At 38.8% G+C, this 19,541-nt stretch overlaps 2 protein-coding genes across 2 annotated transcripts; one reads left to right on the forward strand and one right to left on the reverse strand.

Annotated features, from left to right (window-relative positions):
- The first annotated feature begins 1,112 nt into the window (after positions 1-1,112).
- Positions 1,113-5,039, forward strand: rhof (ras homolog family member F). The gene is made up of 5 exons (XM_083794102.1): positions 1,113-1,501; positions 1,853-1,940; positions 3,235-3,344; positions 4,246-4,380; positions 4,593-5,039. The coding sequence occupies exons 1-5, from the start codon at positions 1,364-1,366 to the stop codon at positions 4,755-4,757; spliced, it is 636 nt and encodes a 211-aa protein (XP_083650228.1). The 5' UTR covers positions 1,113-1,363; the 3' UTR covers positions 4,758-5,039.
- A 955-nt stretch (positions 5,040-5,994) lies between these two features.
- Positions 5,995-18,909, reverse strand: tmem120b (transmembrane protein 120B). The gene is made up of 12 exons (XM_083794099.1): positions 18,698-18,909; positions 17,473-17,591; positions 17,112-17,234; positions 16,534-16,593; positions 16,350-16,445; positions 16,153-16,242; positions 15,969-16,034; positions 15,306-15,367; positions 14,448-14,540; positions 13,033-13,097; positions 12,364-12,432; positions 5,995-9,639 (listed from the first exon to the last, which is right to left on the reverse strand). Exons 1-12 carry the CDS (start codon positions 18,761-18,763, stop codon positions 9,523-9,525), a joined length of 1,026 nt encoding a protein of 341 aa, XP_083650225.1. The 5' UTR covers positions 18,764-18,909; the 3' UTR covers positions 5,995-9,522.
- Between the last annotated feature and the right edge of the window lie 632 nt (positions 18,910-19,541).

Genomic DNA, 19,541 nt, shown 5'->3' on the forward strand with positions numbered 1-19,541 from the left:
AAGACATGGGGTGTGAGCTTGTAGATGGACTATTTCGTTATTTTTTTAAACTTGATTTATTAAATGTATATTTCCCACCAATGTTTTTTGAAAACCTTTACCTATATCGACATGCCAAAAATAGGGATGCCAGTCAGTGTTTCTAATGGCGCAGGCTGTACTGACAGCAACTAACGGCAATCACAATGTACAGTATAAGTGATTACTTTAGATTAGACAAATTAAGGTTAAATAAGGTTAGAAATTTTTATTTTTTTTATCTCAAGCTATCTGATAATACAGCACATTTAAGAACGATGATTATTTGATTACTAACATTTAATTCAATAAATGTTTGGTCAATTGTTTCACCCTATAGGCCTGTCAATAATCTCTTTAAAGAAAGAAGACCCATTTGAAAATATTCCTTTTAGTTTTTATAAAAAACAAGGCATTTTGCATGACACTCGCCCTCAACCATCTAAATTGCATACAAAATAGGCGATAAGAAGGGATACAAGGAATGAGGAGTGCTATGGGGTGCCTGATATCTTATCATTTTGTTCCTTTCTTCACGTAGATGTTTACATTTCTCTCAGATCTGATTAGCTATATCGTACCTGGGAACATGGTAGAATAAATTCAAGCATTTGAATGCATTTCTGCATGCCTATTAGGCTTCTTTTTTCTTTATTTTTCAATAATTTATGAACATCTAACCAAATTAAACACATGACCAAATAAAACCAACTGTCACTAATTGTGTGTTCATCAACAAGACCATGCCAATTTCATTGTATGTTTCTGAACTCACAATAATATGGTGAAAGTTGTGCAATTATTCTGATAAAGGTTAGAGCCGTTAGACTGTATAAATATAAAACGTTATTCTCCTATTCATTGTTAGTGGAGCAAATCACGATTGTATTACTCCACACACACACACGCGCGCGCACACACACACACACACACGCACACACACACACACACACACACACACACGCACACACACACACACACACAAACCTTTAAGAGGCAGCAGTTCAGGCTGAACGCCCGCCCAGTAACAGAACGGGGAAGCATGCAAGAGGACGAATAAGAATAAGCCTCTCACTGGCTCTTCATGTGGAACTTAACAGAAATGTCTATACTAGTGAATACATTGATGAGAGAGCAAGAGAGGAGTGTTGGGGGTCAACTGGAAACGGTTCAAGTGTGACAGGAACAGGAAGTTGTGAACAGAATGAGATACCTGGTAATAATTGTCTTGCCTTGTCTGTCTCTCTTGATAGCCGTACCAGTTGACTATACCATGTATTCATTCTAATTCTGGAGGGAGTAAATTCAGTCCTATCTGGCACTTGTTGGGTTATTTTGAGGAGGCATGACACAAAACGGTCCTGTAACTGGTAATGGTACCACAAGACAGAAGGGCGAAGAACTGAAAATTGTAATTGTGGGAGATGGTGGTTGTGGAAAGACCTCTCTTCTGATGGTTTATGCCAAAGGAGATTTTCCAGAGGTAAGTTAACAAGCATTTCATCTGTCATCTTTTGAGTGAGTGAAAAACCCTTTCCCTGTTGTCTACACTAATTCTGAACATACATTTTAAAATAATACCAATGGATTATGTAACACATGCCAATATCTATACTAAACAATGTGACAGTTAACCATAAACATAAAATATAAATAATTGTATATAAAAACGAATTCCCAATTCTCAACGGATTCCCAATTCTCATTTAGTAAACCGAAACTCAAGGTTTTCTTTGCCTTCAGAATTCTTCATATTCAGTTTAACTTCTTAATCTGATTCCTGTTGATAGTTTTGACAAGTAGCATTTCTGCCTTTTTGTTTTGTCAAAAACAGAAGTATGCTCCATCTGTGTTCGAAAAATATGTCACCACTATCTCTCATGGAGGGAAAGACATTACACTCAACCTGTACGACACAGCTGGTAAGATCGGTGCCTGCAATGTAACGTTAACTTATGCATGATGAACATCAACAATTCAATTAGGTCCAAGTTCTTTAACAATGTGCATGTTCTATTTGTTCTATGGGTGTGTTAAGCTGCCAATGCCTGGACAGATGCAGTTTGATAGCATCCTTTATCAGTAATGCGTATATACACATTACATTCAGACATAATGAAATTAATAAAAAAATAATTGGGGCATATTTAAAAATGTTTATCTATAAAGGCATTTAGAAGATATATTTAATTTGTTCTTCCTTATCATCCTTTATCATTGTTTTAACATTGATATACTGTAGTGACTAACAGCTCCTAAAGAGGAAGTGACCAGTTCATCCACCCAGTTTCAACAGTGACAACACACCCTCTATGAAATAACTTAAAGATCATGTGAATAAAAAGCAAGATTTTAAAACCACCTACTATCCTATAGGATATGGTTAAATGGCTCAAGCAAAAATAAATAAATAAGTAGCCTACATTGTATTGAAATGTCCTTTTTATTGTCCCTGTGATTTCACTCAGGTGAATTAGAGTTGATTAGATTGTGTAGTTTGTTTTGTACTCAAGATTTTGTTTGGGGGGGGAGCATTGGAAAGTAATTAATTAGGCCTACATTTACTCAAATACAGTACTTGGGTACTGTATACTCCAATACAAAATAGGCCTACTTCTACTCCAGTACATCTCAGAGGCAAATATCCACTGTGTAGATTTAGATCATTACAAAACATACAGTGTGTTAACCAATTAAGCTTTATTATGTACTTCGTTTATAAAAACAAAACAAAAACGCTTGTTTTGAAAGATGTTGAAAAACTTTGAGTAAACTTGTGAAATGGGACAGTCATTTTACTTGTGGTAGTAAAACATTTGAGTACCTCTTTCAGTGTTATAACTGGAATAAGATGCTTTGGAGGCACTGGTTCAGATCAACCACCTTCATCCTATGTATAATACTGTAACTACAGCTCATGCGCTTGCAGCTCACCATATCCTGGAAAACCCATGACATCTGCAGTGTCGCCACTATGAGTGAGAAGCTTATCGTTGCATAGTTGCAGCAAGCACCCCTTACTTGAGCGGAAAAGGAAGTTGAGACCAGGATGTGGTTTCATACATCTAGCTACTGTAGCCTACTACAACATGAATCTATAATATGGCATTGCTATAGTCAGCCTCTTGCATCAAACCAGAACACAAACTCTTGTTTAATTTTGTATAGATGTTTGTGTATTTTTATATTAAATCAGTAATGTGTGTCTCTTTTTAGGGCAGGATGACTATGATCGGTTAAGACCACTCTCTTACCAAGAAGCCAATATGGTTTTAGTCTGTTATGATGTGACCAACCCCACAAGTTTTGACAATGTCAGGATCAAGGTAATCACAGTACAGCATTATTACATGTATTGTCACTTTTTTATTATTATTATTCTGTTATAGAGGATCAAGAATGTACCCGTCTGACATAAGTGTTATCAGTAGTTTCGTATTAAACGGTCAAAAAGGAATTAAAGTATGATTGATTGTTAAAGAATGCCTTTGATGAGTCAGTTTGCATGTGAACATTGACCCCATGCAGGTATGCCTCAAAAGCTAACTAGGAGTGTACTGGAACACTCCCTTATTGAAAAGGGAAATGTCAACACAGGGGGCTGAATACAGACTAGGGGAGATAATTGAGGAATGTTGTCAACACACACAGGAGTGCATGGTAAACATGAGAAATATGCCTGTGTCCAGTCAAAAAAACTGTGAAAGTGTATTTGTAATCTTTGTGGGGTGACTGATTGAGAAATAGTAAGTCATAGACATTTAATTACTGCACATTACAGTATCATTCTAGAAATAATAATACACAATAGGGCCTATACAAGTTCCAGTGCAACATTTATAAGTATCTTGATTGGCTTTCTTTTCCTATTTTAGGCAAATAGCAATATGAAACACAAGAACAAATTAAATATGCCCCCCCCCAGCTTAATATGAAAGATTTATTTTTTAAATATATACATACATCTAGCTTGCCTTATACAGGTATAAATATATATATATATATATATACCTGTATAAGGCAAACTAGAAAACAAACAGCATTGTGAATGTGCCATGCTGAGTGCTTACAGAGGCTGTCTGGGATCAGACGGTTCAACCCTCAGCTCCTCCAGTCTACGTGTTGAAGTGTCCCTTAAATCGAATTTATAGGCTACTTAAATAATTCGAAATCTGTGACACTGTCGCATGACAAACCATGAATTAAGCTTATAATTTTTCCATCCAGTGGTACCCAGAGGTGAGTCACTTCTGTCGGGACATTCCAATCATCCTGATTGGCTGCAAGACTGACCTTAGGAAGGACAAAGAGCGTATTAGGAAACTTAAAGCCTTGGACCAGGCTCCCATCACTTACATACAGGTAATGGAATACGTGTGAATATACTTTACTTCATTTATATAGGCCTACAAAACTCTTGAGATATTTTGTTCAGTTTAACTGATTATCCGCAGTGCAACAGGAAGCACTCATATGAGTAAATGTATACAGGTTAAATTGTGATTACAATAACGTGCTTTTAACTTTTTTTCTCCTCCTTTAATAACACCTTAATGTGTGCTTGGGGAGTATAGGGTGAAGAGGCCCGACAGCTGATGAATGCTGAACTATATCTGGAGTGTTCGGCAAAGAATCGGGAAAATGTAGAGGACATTTTCAGGGAGGCCACCAAAACAGCTTTGGCAGCCATCCGTAAGGCAAGACATCGTAAGAGGAAGAGGCACTGTACCATCTTGTGATGTATTGATATTGTACATCATGAGCCAGTGGTGCACCAGCTCACAGGACGTAACCCTTATACCTCAATGGTAGCAGGCTAACTGGGACATGGACATTGTTGAGGGGCCAAGCCCGAAGGAATTATGTCCCTCGTTGTATTTGTATGTTTTTTTCTTCTCCTCCTCCTTCTTCTTCCGCCAAATATTGCAGTTCTTGCAGGGTTTTTTGTCAAACTTGGCAATAATATGGTAGAGGGCTATGCAACGCGAAGCCCTCAACCATTGGCCAAAGGGTGGCGCTATAGCACTATAGACCTTTAGATCACCCACTATTTTGAATTATGTGGAAAAACAGTTCAAATCTATCTACTCCTGGGATTTTTGATCAAAATGCACAAAACATGTGATCTTTTTGGAACAATATCTAATGAAAATGCAGGGATTTTGTTTTTAACTTTAAAAATGAAGCTTTTATGAGCCATTTTCATCAGTTTCAAAGACGCTGACACTTGATTTTGTGCTGGGATTTTTGAGAAAAGTTTGTACATGAAAATGTTTTACAAAAATAAAATAAGCTGCAGCAGCAATAACAGGCACTTTGAACAGGCATAACTCATGCCTTGTTTGGCCAAAAAGCTATGGAACTTGTTTACACATGTGCCTTGACTCATGCGGAACACATCTGTCACTTTGTACATGAAGAAATTTGTAAAATAATACATATATAACTGCAAGCAGCGATAAGAGTGGCCAAGGCATGCAGCAATAATAAGACTATATGCAATACGCACAATTAGCGGGCACACTTACAGGGCTGAGAGGGGGTTGTCGCTTGGTTGCTCGACACAGCCGAAGGGTCACCCTTCCTGGGTACCTGCAGATAGGACGAGAGACACCATCCATTTTGGGTTAAGTTTGACTGTTTTTACTGTTTTACTGAAGGGTTAGGGTCAGCTATGTTAATTGTATGGTCTTCTTTCTCTCAACTTCAGTGTACTATGTTTCTATGACTTATTGTGCGTATTGCATATAATCTTTTGAACAGTGCCTAACCACTCCAATAACTGGCTCCTTTTAGGCTGCTCAACAGTGCCCCTTTAGGTCACCCAGCGGTGTTGCAGCTGTTCGTACCCCAGACAGTCTGTCTGTCTGGGGTACGAACAGCTGCAATACCGCTGGGCGCTGGGTGACCTTACGAACATCTGCAATACCGCTGTATGACCTAAAGGGACACTGTTGAGCAGCCTAAAAGGGCCATTCACACTGAGCACTATAACTACATCGGCAGCCAGCCAGTGGTGTTATTGAGCAACCTGCACCGCTCAGTTCACACGGGTGACGGGTGTGATTTTTGTTATTGCTTGGCCCCGTCTTATCGCTGATTGCAGCTATATTCTTTTCTCGTCTTTTATATATATATAAAGTCAAGTGCATGCTTTGAGTTTGTATGGATGGGAATTCAGGAATCACAGCTAGGGGGTTGTGTAATACAAGGTTCTTTGGCAACAGTGTTTCCCAAACATAGGGACCCCTATTTATGGGTCACAAGTAAATATGCCATTTTTATAACCATACCTACAATTTGAAGATGTCAGAGTCAGACTATATCATTTTAGTCTCCCTGAATCATCACATCTCTCCTCAGTCCTCAGTCATACATGCCTCCTCTGATGACCTGGTACAAAAAGTGGACAGTAATTATCAAAGTGCAATTGAATGTCAGGTTCTATAATATTGAACCCTTCAAGTTCCGCTTTGATGAAAGAGATTAGAGAATGTAGCAATGCATCAAAAACGTGTTCTCTTTACCGCAACAAAGAACATTTCATTTAAGTCCTGTAATAGGTGTAATATGAAGCACTTGTCAGTGAGTTCTACTTTTATATGAAATATATTTTATAAAGTCCTGTTTTATTTATATTTTTATATAGCTTTTCTTCAAATGAAAATTTCAGGTTACTTCATTTTGTTCAAATGCACAATTGTTACAATATTTCATGAATATGCTTAATAAATGCTCCATTGAAAATTGACATTGGACAATCAGTAGGACCAACTGCAACTATTGCCAAAGTGTAGGTATTGCATTGAATTGTTACTTGAGACTCCAGCTACATTTCCATTTCCAAAAAGTCCACTTGTTAAGTCTACATCTTGTAGCTGTGGTGTTCAATGTGCATACACATGGCAGTACTGTTATTTATGCCTCTAGTCTATAGTAACAGTGCCCACTAGTGTTAACATCCTTTCATGTAATTTTTTTTATAAACAGCCATCAGATATCAAGATCCAATACAAGGTTAAGGTTGTTTAATACAAAGTTGTATTAAAGTTTTTCTTTTGCCAATTAAAAGGAAGCAGAGAAATGCCCACAATCTTTGATCAAGTGTGTTTTATTATTTTACAGCAATGTACAGAGAATGCGAAACATTAGACAAGTAATGTTCAGTCGTCTTGTCATTCATGTTCAGGCACACATTACTGTCTTTAGATGGATGAACATATGGTTAGCACATAGCTACACTGTATATAAATGAGAAAATCTGGATCTTTTTGTGCATTGTGGCAGCTCTAATGCATCGTAACAATTTGGTCTGCAACTCAACATGCTTCAACTTCTCATAAAAGTGATATATAAATAGTTGTCTTAAAGAGCAAAGATGTAACAAACACTAACGTCTCTTTGGATTTTTTTTTTTTTTTACAGATATCTACTGTGACAGGCTACAGGGAGAATAAGGCAATTTGAGCCATGCCACTACAATTATTCAGATCAACTCAACTGAATGTGTCTGAATGATATAAAAAAGAAAATCCACATTACTACAGAACATTTTTGAAGCACAAAACAGACAAAATTACACAACCGAATCAAAGGCTCATGGACATAGTTAATTAGTAGATAATATACATTTAGTGTAGAAGTATTAAAAAATAATCCAGCATGTTTGTCATCATTTTTGAATAGTAGTAGTATTACAGTACCAATAGCAGCATTTTATTCATAATAGAATTATGCAAGAAAACACATAGGATTGGAACCAACAAATGTATTGTTCTCACTTTTCAGCACAACAAAATCATAATTCAAACAGGAATTCAACAATGTTCTTTAATCTAACCTCGTGTTTTATATTTTGTTGCCAGCATGAACAAGCAGCAGTGTCCAAATCCAGAAAGCTATGGTCATGAATAATAATACCTGCTACATGAATTTTAATTTAAAATCGAGATCTAATTTTGGCCTTTCTTTTTTTTTAGGCTCCGAGTGTCTAGAGATAGTCATTCTTTATTCGGATCCCCATTAGCTTCCACAAAGTGGTCGCTAGTCTTCCTGGGGTCCACACTAAAATGTATACAATAAAAACAGATAATTGAAGTCATAGCCATAATAATGTCATCCTCTCCTTGGTGCTTACTCAAACACAAATTGTAAGTCTTTAGATAAAATAAAAATCATAGATGCCTGTGGTAATCACTACCTGCAATATTACCAATGTTTACTGGCTCACTCTTTCAAGGAATAAAAAATAAATAAAAAAGTATGTATATATAATTTACATATACGTGACCAAATAAACAAACCACACAATAGGGCTGAAATGCTTCCTCTTTTTATTTTATATTCATGACACGATCAAAATCTTGCCATAAATATAAAAACAGGAAGCATTTGGGGCCCTGTGTGTCGTTTTGTTTTGGGCCATTCTCCTGCAACAAGAAGAACAGTGCTGTGCACTGGGTTATCTACCTGTTGAATTAGTCTATAATATACACTAACCCATGTGTCAGCCACTCCCCCTCCCAACGGATAAAAAAATTAAAAGCAACAGGGAGTCAAGTATTACACATACAAATTATGATACAAATAACAAAACATTGTGCCATACCGTTGTACTGTATGTATTCAAATGCATTATACCCAGATATAAAGTTGGACCTCTACTACTTCACGGAAGTATCTACATGACAGACTTGGGTCTTCAAAGGCAAACTACACTGGCTGTGATTAATCAACGCTACCTACCATCTTTGAGTTGCATATGATGCATGTGAAGAGAAGGCTCTCTTAGCACGGTCATGCACTGACACATACAATAAACATCCAAAGAAAACACATTCTGTCCAATTACCTTACCTGAACTACAGGTTCAAACAACAAACTGTTGGACTTCAGTGGTCCATCTGGCAGGTGAACATTACTGTGCAAAGCAGTGGTTCTCAAACTTTTTCATTTCAAGGACTTACAAACCCGTAAGTTTCCAATTTGGTTCCTAACTATCAATAATTTAGCTGGGGTCCTTTAGTGGGTTCCAGGGGGTCCCCGGACCTCACTTTGAGAACCACTTTGTAGAGGATTTCAGTGACTCATCTGACAGCTGAAGTTGAACATGACTGTGTTGTGATTGAATGTGCAGCAAAGACAACAATGTGTCATGAAAGTCCCGTAATACTTTGTTGTGTGCCAGTGCTACGTGCCAAAAATAGCCCATCTACAATCTCACGGCGTGTTGCACTGTGACGTTGACTGCCTATTTTCGGTGCACACCACTGGTGCACAACCAAGTATAAATCAGGCTTCAGAAAACAAAGCCAATAAACCAATAAAACACTTTGGCTAGATGTTTCTTCTGGCCTGAGAGAAACAATGGTTTCGGTCTTCACACAGTCCCAAACAACTGCTTAGTTAGGCAAGTGTTGTCTATGGATCAATTGTGCGTGTTTTAGTTTTGCTTCAAATTAATGGCCAATTGGAGAGTCTCAGTTGTCTCTTCAAAGCTTTTCGTCAGTCCTGTTTTTGCACATTCTCTTGGTTGTTCTGAAATTTCTGGTGAACAACTTTTACTGTGGTAAGAAAATTCCCCAGGAACAGGACGAGAAATGTCAAGGCCAGCATAAATACCTAGAAGAAAATAAAGAGGCATCAGCGTCTCATTTCAAGTCTTTGACATCATGAGCTATGCATTTGTACATAGATATTTCCATGTTGTGAAAAGTGGCACGGTTAGGACAGCTTTGTGATAAATAAAAAAGAGGCAGGGATAGGTTTAATGAAGTAAAAATAAATCTGTGTATAGACAGTATTATGTACTGTATGTGAATCCGTCTGCAATGACTAAATATAATATCAGTGGTTAAGAGTGCAGTGGTCTACAACTTTTTGTCAACGTTTTGACCAACACACATACGCCCACAGATGAACCAACGTGCGTTCCCACGAGACTGCGTGCCCGCCAGAGCAATGGGAGTTCAGCTCACCTCTTTGCTGTCCTGTCTGTGCGTGTTACAACAACTGAAGATGGACAGGTATAGCTTCTAGTCAAACATCAAACAGGCCCAGGCCGTAGCGTAACGGTCTGGGCACCGGACTGGTAATCCAGTCGCAGTGTGCCGCGGGTTCGACTCCCGGACCCGACACGGCCTTTACTGCATGTCATCCCCCCATCTCTCTCCCGTTTCCTGTCAGCCTACTGTCTGTCCCTTCAAAAATCAATAAAAGGCGTAAGCCGCAAAAAAATATATATAAAAAAAAAAAAAAAAAACATCAAACAAAAAATGGCCTGGACAAAGCGTCTCTGTGCGTATTCGTGATTGTGTGCTCGTGCAAGCGGTGTTAAAATAGCATATAACCAGCTATCAAATCAGCACTACAACACTGACAGTGGTTCTCAAACATTTTGGCTTCAGAGTCAGGGCACCCCATACAATACTATGCGTACATTATTTCCTCCAATATATGTTGCGAGGAAAACTTCAGACAAGTTCAGAGTACTGTATTTTCCCAAATAGTAGCCCAGGTATTTAATATGCAAAATCGATTTGGACCACGGGCGTTTAAAATAACAAGGCGGCTATTTGCAGCAAGCTATTGTATATTTTTGCACCGGCCTGGGACATTATTTGGTTACAGTTCCAATCAAGCTGCTTTCTGTGTAGAATTATAAAAAGTATGGTAAACATACATTGCAGGCAAAGTCTTTGATTTAATAGTGAGAGACACTATGTGTGCTAGCTACACACAGGTGTAGCTAGCACTAGCCACTAAATGCTTCGATTGTAAGTAGGCTATCACCCACATGTTAATGATGATAGAAAATGTAATGACAATCACGATCTCTTAATTCAAGTCCCGCCGTGCAGTGTTACACATGAACTCTGCTGCCGCACAGGTGCACTTGGACATTATTATCCGACGTCCGCCTCTCTCTCCAATTCGTTTGATAAGAGGTTAGAGGCATATATAAAAAAAAACATGATTTATACACATAATGAATGATAATAGACACTACACAGATCATGAAGTGATCACGGCGCGTTGTGAGCATCTATTTTCAGCACAAGACACTGTCATTCCACGAAAAAAGCGGCAAATAATAACCCCGGCGATTACGGACCGGGATGCAAAATGTGTCAGACCCCTGGCGGTTATTAGGTAGTGTGTGTATCAGTTTCTTTAGAATGTATTCAACATATGCACTAGACTAGACTAGACTACTACCTTTGATTATGGTTGTATTACCATCATTTACATATCCAATTACTAAAATTCACATGATTATTGCATTCACATGAAATGTAAATGCTCACATTTCTGCTCACAAACAAAAACGAATGCGCAAGTTGAATCACTCGTGACGCGATGAGGCATCCGCAGACCTGCCACAGGGTAAGTAAGACCATAGACATATAAACGTAGACGCCCTTTCCGGCTCTGGAGCGTATGTGCTCAAGGGAGGGCAAAACTTTCCCGAGATACCTTGCCAAGCACAGCAGAAGCATGAGCATGCGTCACAGAGTGCATGTTCGGGTCTGTAAGTCCCGGAAAAGATGCGCTGTGATTGGCCAGTAATCACTTGCGTGGCAGTGTGACGTAACGTGCCTTCCACGCTTCCGGCGCACTTCCTCTCCCAGTGTAAATTCTTCCGCTCCTCCTTCAACACACATCTCTCCAACAAACTGCAGCGGCCAATGATGATTCTATTTTTTTAATATCTATGAGTAAGACCTTTCTAAAAATGTCAGAAAATCTAATCAGGCCTAAATGGTGTGGCCTGTATGTAGGTTTGCATGAACCAAGAAATCCAGGGAACTACGAAAAACGGAAAAACGAAGCGGCCTGTTATAACACCACCATGAGACCAATTTGAGTGAGGCCTACTGGGAGTGTGCATGCAAAGTTTCACACTGATCTGTCCAGCAGTGTCTGAGATTAGTTGCTCACAGGCAGACTGTCTCACGGACCGAAAACATAATCTGTCCGTTCCAGTATGGCAGAGATAATAACAGGGGCAACCAATAGGTGTGCATAGATTAGCAACATGGCTAAACACCGATCTAGACTTGTGACCACCTAAACACAGACCTAGACTTGTGACCACCAAACTGCATTATGTCATACACCATAATCTAAATTACATAATCTAAATTACAGATCAAACATGACGTTTCCACGGCCATGTGTTGTGATGCTACAATATATTGAGTCATTGCAGACAGTGACATACATAACAATCGTTTTGCAACTGCCTCTTTGACTGAAATGCAAGATGCATATATATATTTTAATATTATACAGTATTTGACATTATATTCATAATATCAACTGCTGTTGTAATGCAAGGCTTACCTGCCATTCCTTACAGTCCTCACGGCCTGCCAACCGAAATAATGTCACAGAGTTGTAGAGCTGCCAAAACTGCAGAGGGAGAAAACAAAATCTATCTTTGATAATGGAATTACAGGATGACATCTTCCTGCCCATACATTGGTTCTGCTGTCATCTTGCCCTTTCAAGTACAATCTCTCAAACACACAGATATCACAAACATACTGTATCCTCTTGTTTGTTTTTGAATAATGGTCATTGGTCAGAGTGACATGATAGTGCTTGAGATATCCTGGGAAATGTTATTTAGGAATATTTTATTTTCAGTGTTTACGATAAGAGGTTGCTCTTCCGCAACCTCTGAGTGATCCCAGGACTCTTGGAAATAACATGATCTAAAAAAGAATCCAAGCCGGTTTAGCCTAATATTATAGGATTTATAAAATGCAAATGTGTCCAGGTAGCACAGAAATCATCATACATGGGTAAGGTTTCTCTTTGCCGAAAATAGCCCACGATGTGGTGAGCTTGTAGATCAGCTATTTTTGGCAAATGTTACCCCAGAATATGGATGCTGCAGTACAAGTGGTTAAATGCCTTGCTATTAATTCCCTGACATATACAATACATTAGATCGCTCATGTGAGTACAAAGGCCAATGGTTGAGATTGCATACAAGCTTTAACTTACATGCCCAAAAAATAGGAACGGCAAGAGAAAAGTGAGGCCTCTCCACATCCAGGATTGAAATCCCTCTGAAGACAGAAATAATAATTAGTAACTTTGTTATGAAACAAATTAATCAAATTTCAACATGAAAGGCTTGCCAGGATGTTAAAATGATTGAAGAGACCAACTAGTAAAGTTTGTAAAATCAGAGACAAGAGCTGCACAATAAAGTTTTGGTCAAGTTAATCTATTGTATAATTTGTAATTTAGGATATGCACCGTGAGACATTTTACAACAGTAGTGGGCAACTACATTTTGATCTACCAGGTAATCAGAAGTGGTGTGTTCAAAAACAACCTTTATCATCCAAAATTGTTTGATGAGCAATGTGCATACTAAACCTTTCCCAGGCAGTCTGAATTTATCTGACTTTATAATTAGCATTATCAATGCTTGTATTGTTTTAATAAGCAGCCTATAATAATGCAAAAAATCAATGGTGGTTTTCAGTCTGGCAATGGGTGATCACAGTACACCAGCCTTGGAAAACGGCTAAAGCCCTGGTCCGACAACATCGGCGGAGGCGACAGAAGCAGAAAAACAAGGAGGAGCTTACCATTTTTGGCAGTGAAGTCTGACACGTGTGAACTGTTAAGCGCCAGGTTCAACATTGATGAACCATGACCACGCACAAACCAATGGGACAGAAATGCAATGTTCTGATCCCTCATCCTAACCAGATGCCTGAACCACCTAAGCTGGCTCCTTTCCAAGCAAAGAAGCAGCGACTCTACGCAGAGTCTCTCTCGCGTGATTGAACTTCTCACCCCATCTCTAAAGGAGATGCCAGCCACCCGTCGAAGTAAACTCATTTCAGCCACTTGTATTCGCGACCTTATTCTTTCGGTCATGACCCAAACTTCATGGCCATAGGTGAGAGTAGGAACGAAGATTGCTCGGTAGACAAGAGAGCTTTGCCTTCTGGCTCAGCTCTCACAAATAAAACCCTTGTACCATGTCATATTAATTCATGTAATTACATTTGAATGCCACTCACAATGAGGTAATGAAATCTTTTCACAGAAAAGCACTGCCCACAGCCATGCAAGATGACGATGGGAAATAAGACTCGTCTTGACGAATCAGCTTGCGATTAGGACACTTCTGAGGCAGTTTTCTGACAAGAGCTTAAGTGGTTGTGTGTCTGTAAGTTTGCCCACCCCTGGTTTATAACAACTGAACTCATACATCATCCCAACAACTTGCTCAAGCTATTCTGACATGTGTAACTCAGAATACCCATGTGTAGCAACACTCAGTACCTCACCTTTACCCTATTTTTCCCCAGACATGGAGCTTCTAATGGCTGAGGACTAGTGGCTCAGGTCAAAGCATTTCAATCATGATTGATGACCCAAAATAGCATGAAACATACCCACTGTGAGATCCAGCTGATTTCTCTCCCCTAAGGCTCGCAACCTGTATAAGCAACCACTCTGGTAATAATATTGCAGGAACTGAACAAAGCCTGAAAAGACAAAAAAATGGTTTACAGTAAATATTACAGTCTATTATTCATTATTTTAAGTTGGGATATTGCAGTTATCTTAAAAAGACACATTCTGTTCCCTTTTCAATCAGACAAAGAAAAGCAAACAAATGTCAAGGTTACATGCTTTGACATGTGTCCCAGTATCAACAGTGTCAAGTGCCATTTCCACATAACAAAATAGATGGCTGTTTCACAACACCACATTTGCTATTATATATACACTGTATATAATTCATATTAATACCAAAGTAATTATTTTATAAAAGATCCATGTGCTCAAGATAGTATTTGTGAATTAGCAACACAGCTGGGCTATTATGGTTTAATTAGCCTGCATTTGTTTTTAATCCCAGCCAAGACATCATTAAACCAAATGTTATTGGTCTCCTATTGCATCCTAAAATGAGGATGACATGGATAGAAGGTCTGTGTTTGACCCATATTGCTAGACAGTCAAATCCCCAATTTAAATGTACCAACTTGTAACTCAGATTGACTCTTGGTGAGGGCTCCTCACTGGCAGGTGAGTCAATAGGATACAACAGGACTACACCGAAATGTGTGTGGGGAGGAATCAATTGGCATAACGACTAAATTGGGGATAAAAAGGGCTAAAAATAATAGGTTACTCTTAATTTAAAAAAACAAGGGAAGAAAAAAATGTAACCACTTGGTTACATCTGTAAACTATGCAGGTTAACACACTGAAGATTTTACTGTGCACGCTTAGTAGATACTTACTCTGATAGATGGAGAAAGCAAGGAATTGACTTCTGAATCTTTGATACATGGCCCCCTCAGGCCTATGAAATGAAACAGGAGATACATCAATACAGACCAGGCTTAGATAATGTGTATAATCAAATTCACTCATCACTTCTTAGTCCATTTATAAACAATGTTAAAGGGGTGCAACTAAGTGATCTTGCTAAAACGTAAAGCTCCGATAGCAATCAGTAACAGGGGTCTACCCATCTCTCCAGCGCGTTTAATAAACAGAACATACATGTTCATATTGGATGCCAATTTGATCCAATCCGGTGAGAGAATCACACAACGATCATATTTTTATTTTATCAGCTTCAGTTTTATAGTGTTCCAGTTCATTACTGGCACGCAGTTTTACTTGTTTTGGTCAGATATTGTATAGTCTCTAAGGAAAAATGTAAATGTTGTGCTTACTAAAGAGCCAGAGAGATTGGGAGACCACCGTTACTGAAAAGTGCTAGCAATTATTAATCAGAATAATCAGAATAGGCTGCGAATTTAAGATGGATTTTGATACATGAATTCGATACAATGATACTGTAGAGGAGACAGACATCAGTACATTAAACATGACCATTTATGATGAATGCGATTTCTTATTAGATGGTGAAATCAATGACAAAGGAAAAAACCTACCAGGTAAGCATTACACCTGACAGAAAGGTGGATACATAATGATGTGACACCCACCACCCTTTAATCCTAAAAAAGTACAAACAGCAATCATGTTAAAATAATTTGAGCGAGGTTGTGGTTGAGTTGAACAACTTGGACTTTAGAGTGTTTCTCTATCTTCTAAGAGCAAAACATTATTACACACCTGGAACCATTGCTCATAAGAATGCTTTCCCTTATAGTCAATGTGCAGTAATACCAAACAAGCAAAAAGTTGAAGATTTCATCTGTGACACTGGAGAAAAAGAAAAAACATCAAAACTGCAGCTTTTAAGATACCGGTATTCCAATTTAAAACGTTAAGTCTTGGAGATGCTCAATCTCCAAATGAAATTAACTCACCGATAATTGAGGAAGAAGAGACAGGTTATGGCCCCAAACAGCAGAATTATTGTCATAACAAGCTTGAATTTCTCATACTCATCTTTGTAGGCAAATCTATACATGAACGGAAGACAAAACTAATTAGAGAAACTGAAGAATTTAAACACAAGATAATTTCATGGCCTTTACAAACACAACATACTTTGCCTGGTTGGTGAGAAGAGTTACATTTACATTGCCAAGGACCAAATTTAGGTATAATCTGAAATAGAATGACAAACAATAAATACTCACAAACTGACTAGGGGTGCAAAAGGTGAGAAGGATGAGCAAGGGAAAGAAAGACCCAACAGGGATCTGGGGGGCATGTCCTCTCTCTGTAGACTGAGGCTGTTGGCGGTTTGATTATGACAGAAGACTATTTCCTGTGCATGTTGTTATGTGTCAGCAAATTGCTGACACATGAGCCACTATGAGTTGCATAGTTTATTTGTTGCACACATCCAAACACACGTCTCATCTTTCACTTAATGATATCCAGAGAGAACACACAGACCCTTTTAGGCATGCACACAACAGTCTGTCACTTTGAATAGGCTTGCATCAGTCTTTCACTTTGAATAACCCCTCACAAAATTAAATGAGCTGGATCTGCACAAATCATGTGGATGATCCATTTTCTGATTAAAAAGGAGAAGTGGGACATGTTTGTATGCCAGCAATAAGTCATCCATTTAACATTACATGCAACGCACAAGCAAATGTCTAAGTACTACTGACCCATTCTTCTTTGGTAAATATGCTTCCATATCAAAGAACACATTTTCCTTATCTTTGATTTGTGTTTGGATATCCTGTATTAGATTCAATTCTTTCTCCTCACACGTTTTACTTTGTACACATCTGTGGGAAAAAAATGAATCTTGTTATAAATGTGACAAGGAGATTAGACAGGCAAATCAGTTTACACGATTAGGTTGGAACTTGTACTGGTACTCAAAATATATTAATTTTCAAATTTGCTGGGTTTCACAGTAAATGTTGATGATTTTCCTTGTGTAAAATATGCCATACAAGTTTGGATTACCATGGGCTAATCCGAATTTGAGCGAGTCCGACTACCAAAAACAATAAAACTTACTTTTTTAGGCTGTATCGGAGATCTTTGAGAGATTTCCTCTGTTTACTGATGGCACTACTGCATGTTGCTTGAAGATTTGTGAGCTCCTCCAGTTTCTGCCTGTAGATTTTGTGAGTTTCCTGGAGGTAAAATAGTATGTGTCATATGGCTGACACTGAAAAGCCAAACAGTAAAATAAAATACCATCCTGCTTTGCCTTTATTTGAAACTCATGTTTTCAGACCATTTTCCCAAAGTATATTTTACTTACACATTTTTGGGGAATAAATTGTCAATTTCCCATTGATGTGCACCGACTTCACAGTTCACATGTGCCCACTCTTCCTGTATCCTCTGAAAATACCCATAGATGTATTTTATCTATTTTTTTTCGATTTGCAGTACTAGTCAGTACTTACTCTACTACTAAAATAAATCTATAGTAGTATTGACCCTGGCTAGTTTAAAGCCATATTAAAACATGTCATTCTAGCAGTATTTAGTATGTTTTAGAGTCTAAAACATTCTAAAATGTAGACGGTACTGGACAGTGGTGAATAATGCTATTATTATAATAACTATATGTATGCCAGAGTCGTCGAGTCAACACAAATTCACAGCCACAAGGAAAGTAATTCTGCGAGACTGAATGATGTTTGTCAAGAATTCGCTGCCCTGAATACTTCAGGACATGTTTGGACCAGCATGCAATGTATAGCAGCTGACACAGAAAACAACCTTTTGACACCTTGATGACAATTCATCACAGATTCACTGCTCTGGCTTTTGGGACACCGCTGTCTGTCTGTGTTACTGCACTGCTTAGATCATGAATGATGTATTATGTTCACCAATCACCATAAGTAAACACAAATCATTGTTGGATTATTCGAAGTCCAAGTCGTGTTCCTTAAACAAACCCCCTCCAGTCCATTCACGAATTGAGCTGAAGTTAGCAAGGTTAATGTGGCTAACAGGCATTAGCTGATTACTGATCAAAACGCTTGTTTGGTAGCCTACTACGTACAGTATTATTATGTTTATGTCACACAAACGACAGGAACAACAAGAACCCATGAAAGCAACACCCCCGGGGGAGGTATACTGTGCCAATGTCATCCACGTCGTGCTGTAACACGACCAAATACATGTCGAAATCACAGGCACTTGTAGTCAAGGAAGGCTTGCGCGGCTTTGCTAACTTGATTAGCTGCTCGCTCAATGAATTGTGATCACATCAAATCACCTGAAGTTGTTGGTGTTCGTCGTCAATTTCCTCCCACTCCGTTTGAAACCTCGGCTTCAACGACATCGTGACGTTGAAATAATTCGGGCTCCAGAAGAAGCAGGTATTATTATTATTGCTGCTAGTGCTAGGTAAGGTCCCTCTCCTAGTTTCCAGTGTCAGTCAAGCAAAGCTAGAGAGAGAGAGAGAAAGAGAGAGAGTTGCTGTGCTCATGGTCACACACACACTAGAGACAATGACGGCGAGCCGCTTCTTCGGCCATAATAGTTGCGCGCCAGTGTCGCGAGGCTGAACCATACTCTAAGGGCTGAACATGCCAGATCTACAAGCTCACAGCGCGTCGCGGGGCGACGCGCTATGAGCTTGTAGATCTGGCATGTTTCTGTTCAGCCTCGCGACGCCTTTTTACCCTCTGCAGCCCAGAGCTACACTGAGCATGCGCACTAGGCCACAGATCTACAAGCTAAAACAGAGGGAGCCCTTGTATCATAATCCAGCTTGTAGATCTGTTTTTCTTTCCTCTCTTTTTTTTTGCAAGAAGCTACACCCTCTCGCGGTGAAGTATAACATTGCAGCCATACACTAGTGCCTCTATTCTTCTAATTGCTTTAACCATATTAGCCTACTTATTTAGTCTACTCTGTGCAGTTTAATTCTGTTACGCGGACAATATTGTATTTGTACGTGTAACGTGTTTGTTGTATTTATGTCTTTGCCTTTGATAACGAAACTTGGAATAAAACAAAACTAGGGGCAGACAACTATGAGTTGCTAGGTTACCAGGCACGCGTTGTGCTTGCTTGGTCGTCTTCTGTGTTCAGCTCGATTGGCTGCAGCAAGCAGA

This window comes from Protomyctophum parallelum (genome assembly GCF_964188405.1).
Source record: "Protomyctophum parallelum genome assembly, chromosome: 21".
NCBI classification, from domain to species: Eukaryota; Metazoa; Chordata; class Actinopteri; order Myctophiformes; family Myctophidae; genus Protomyctophum; species Protomyctophum parallelum.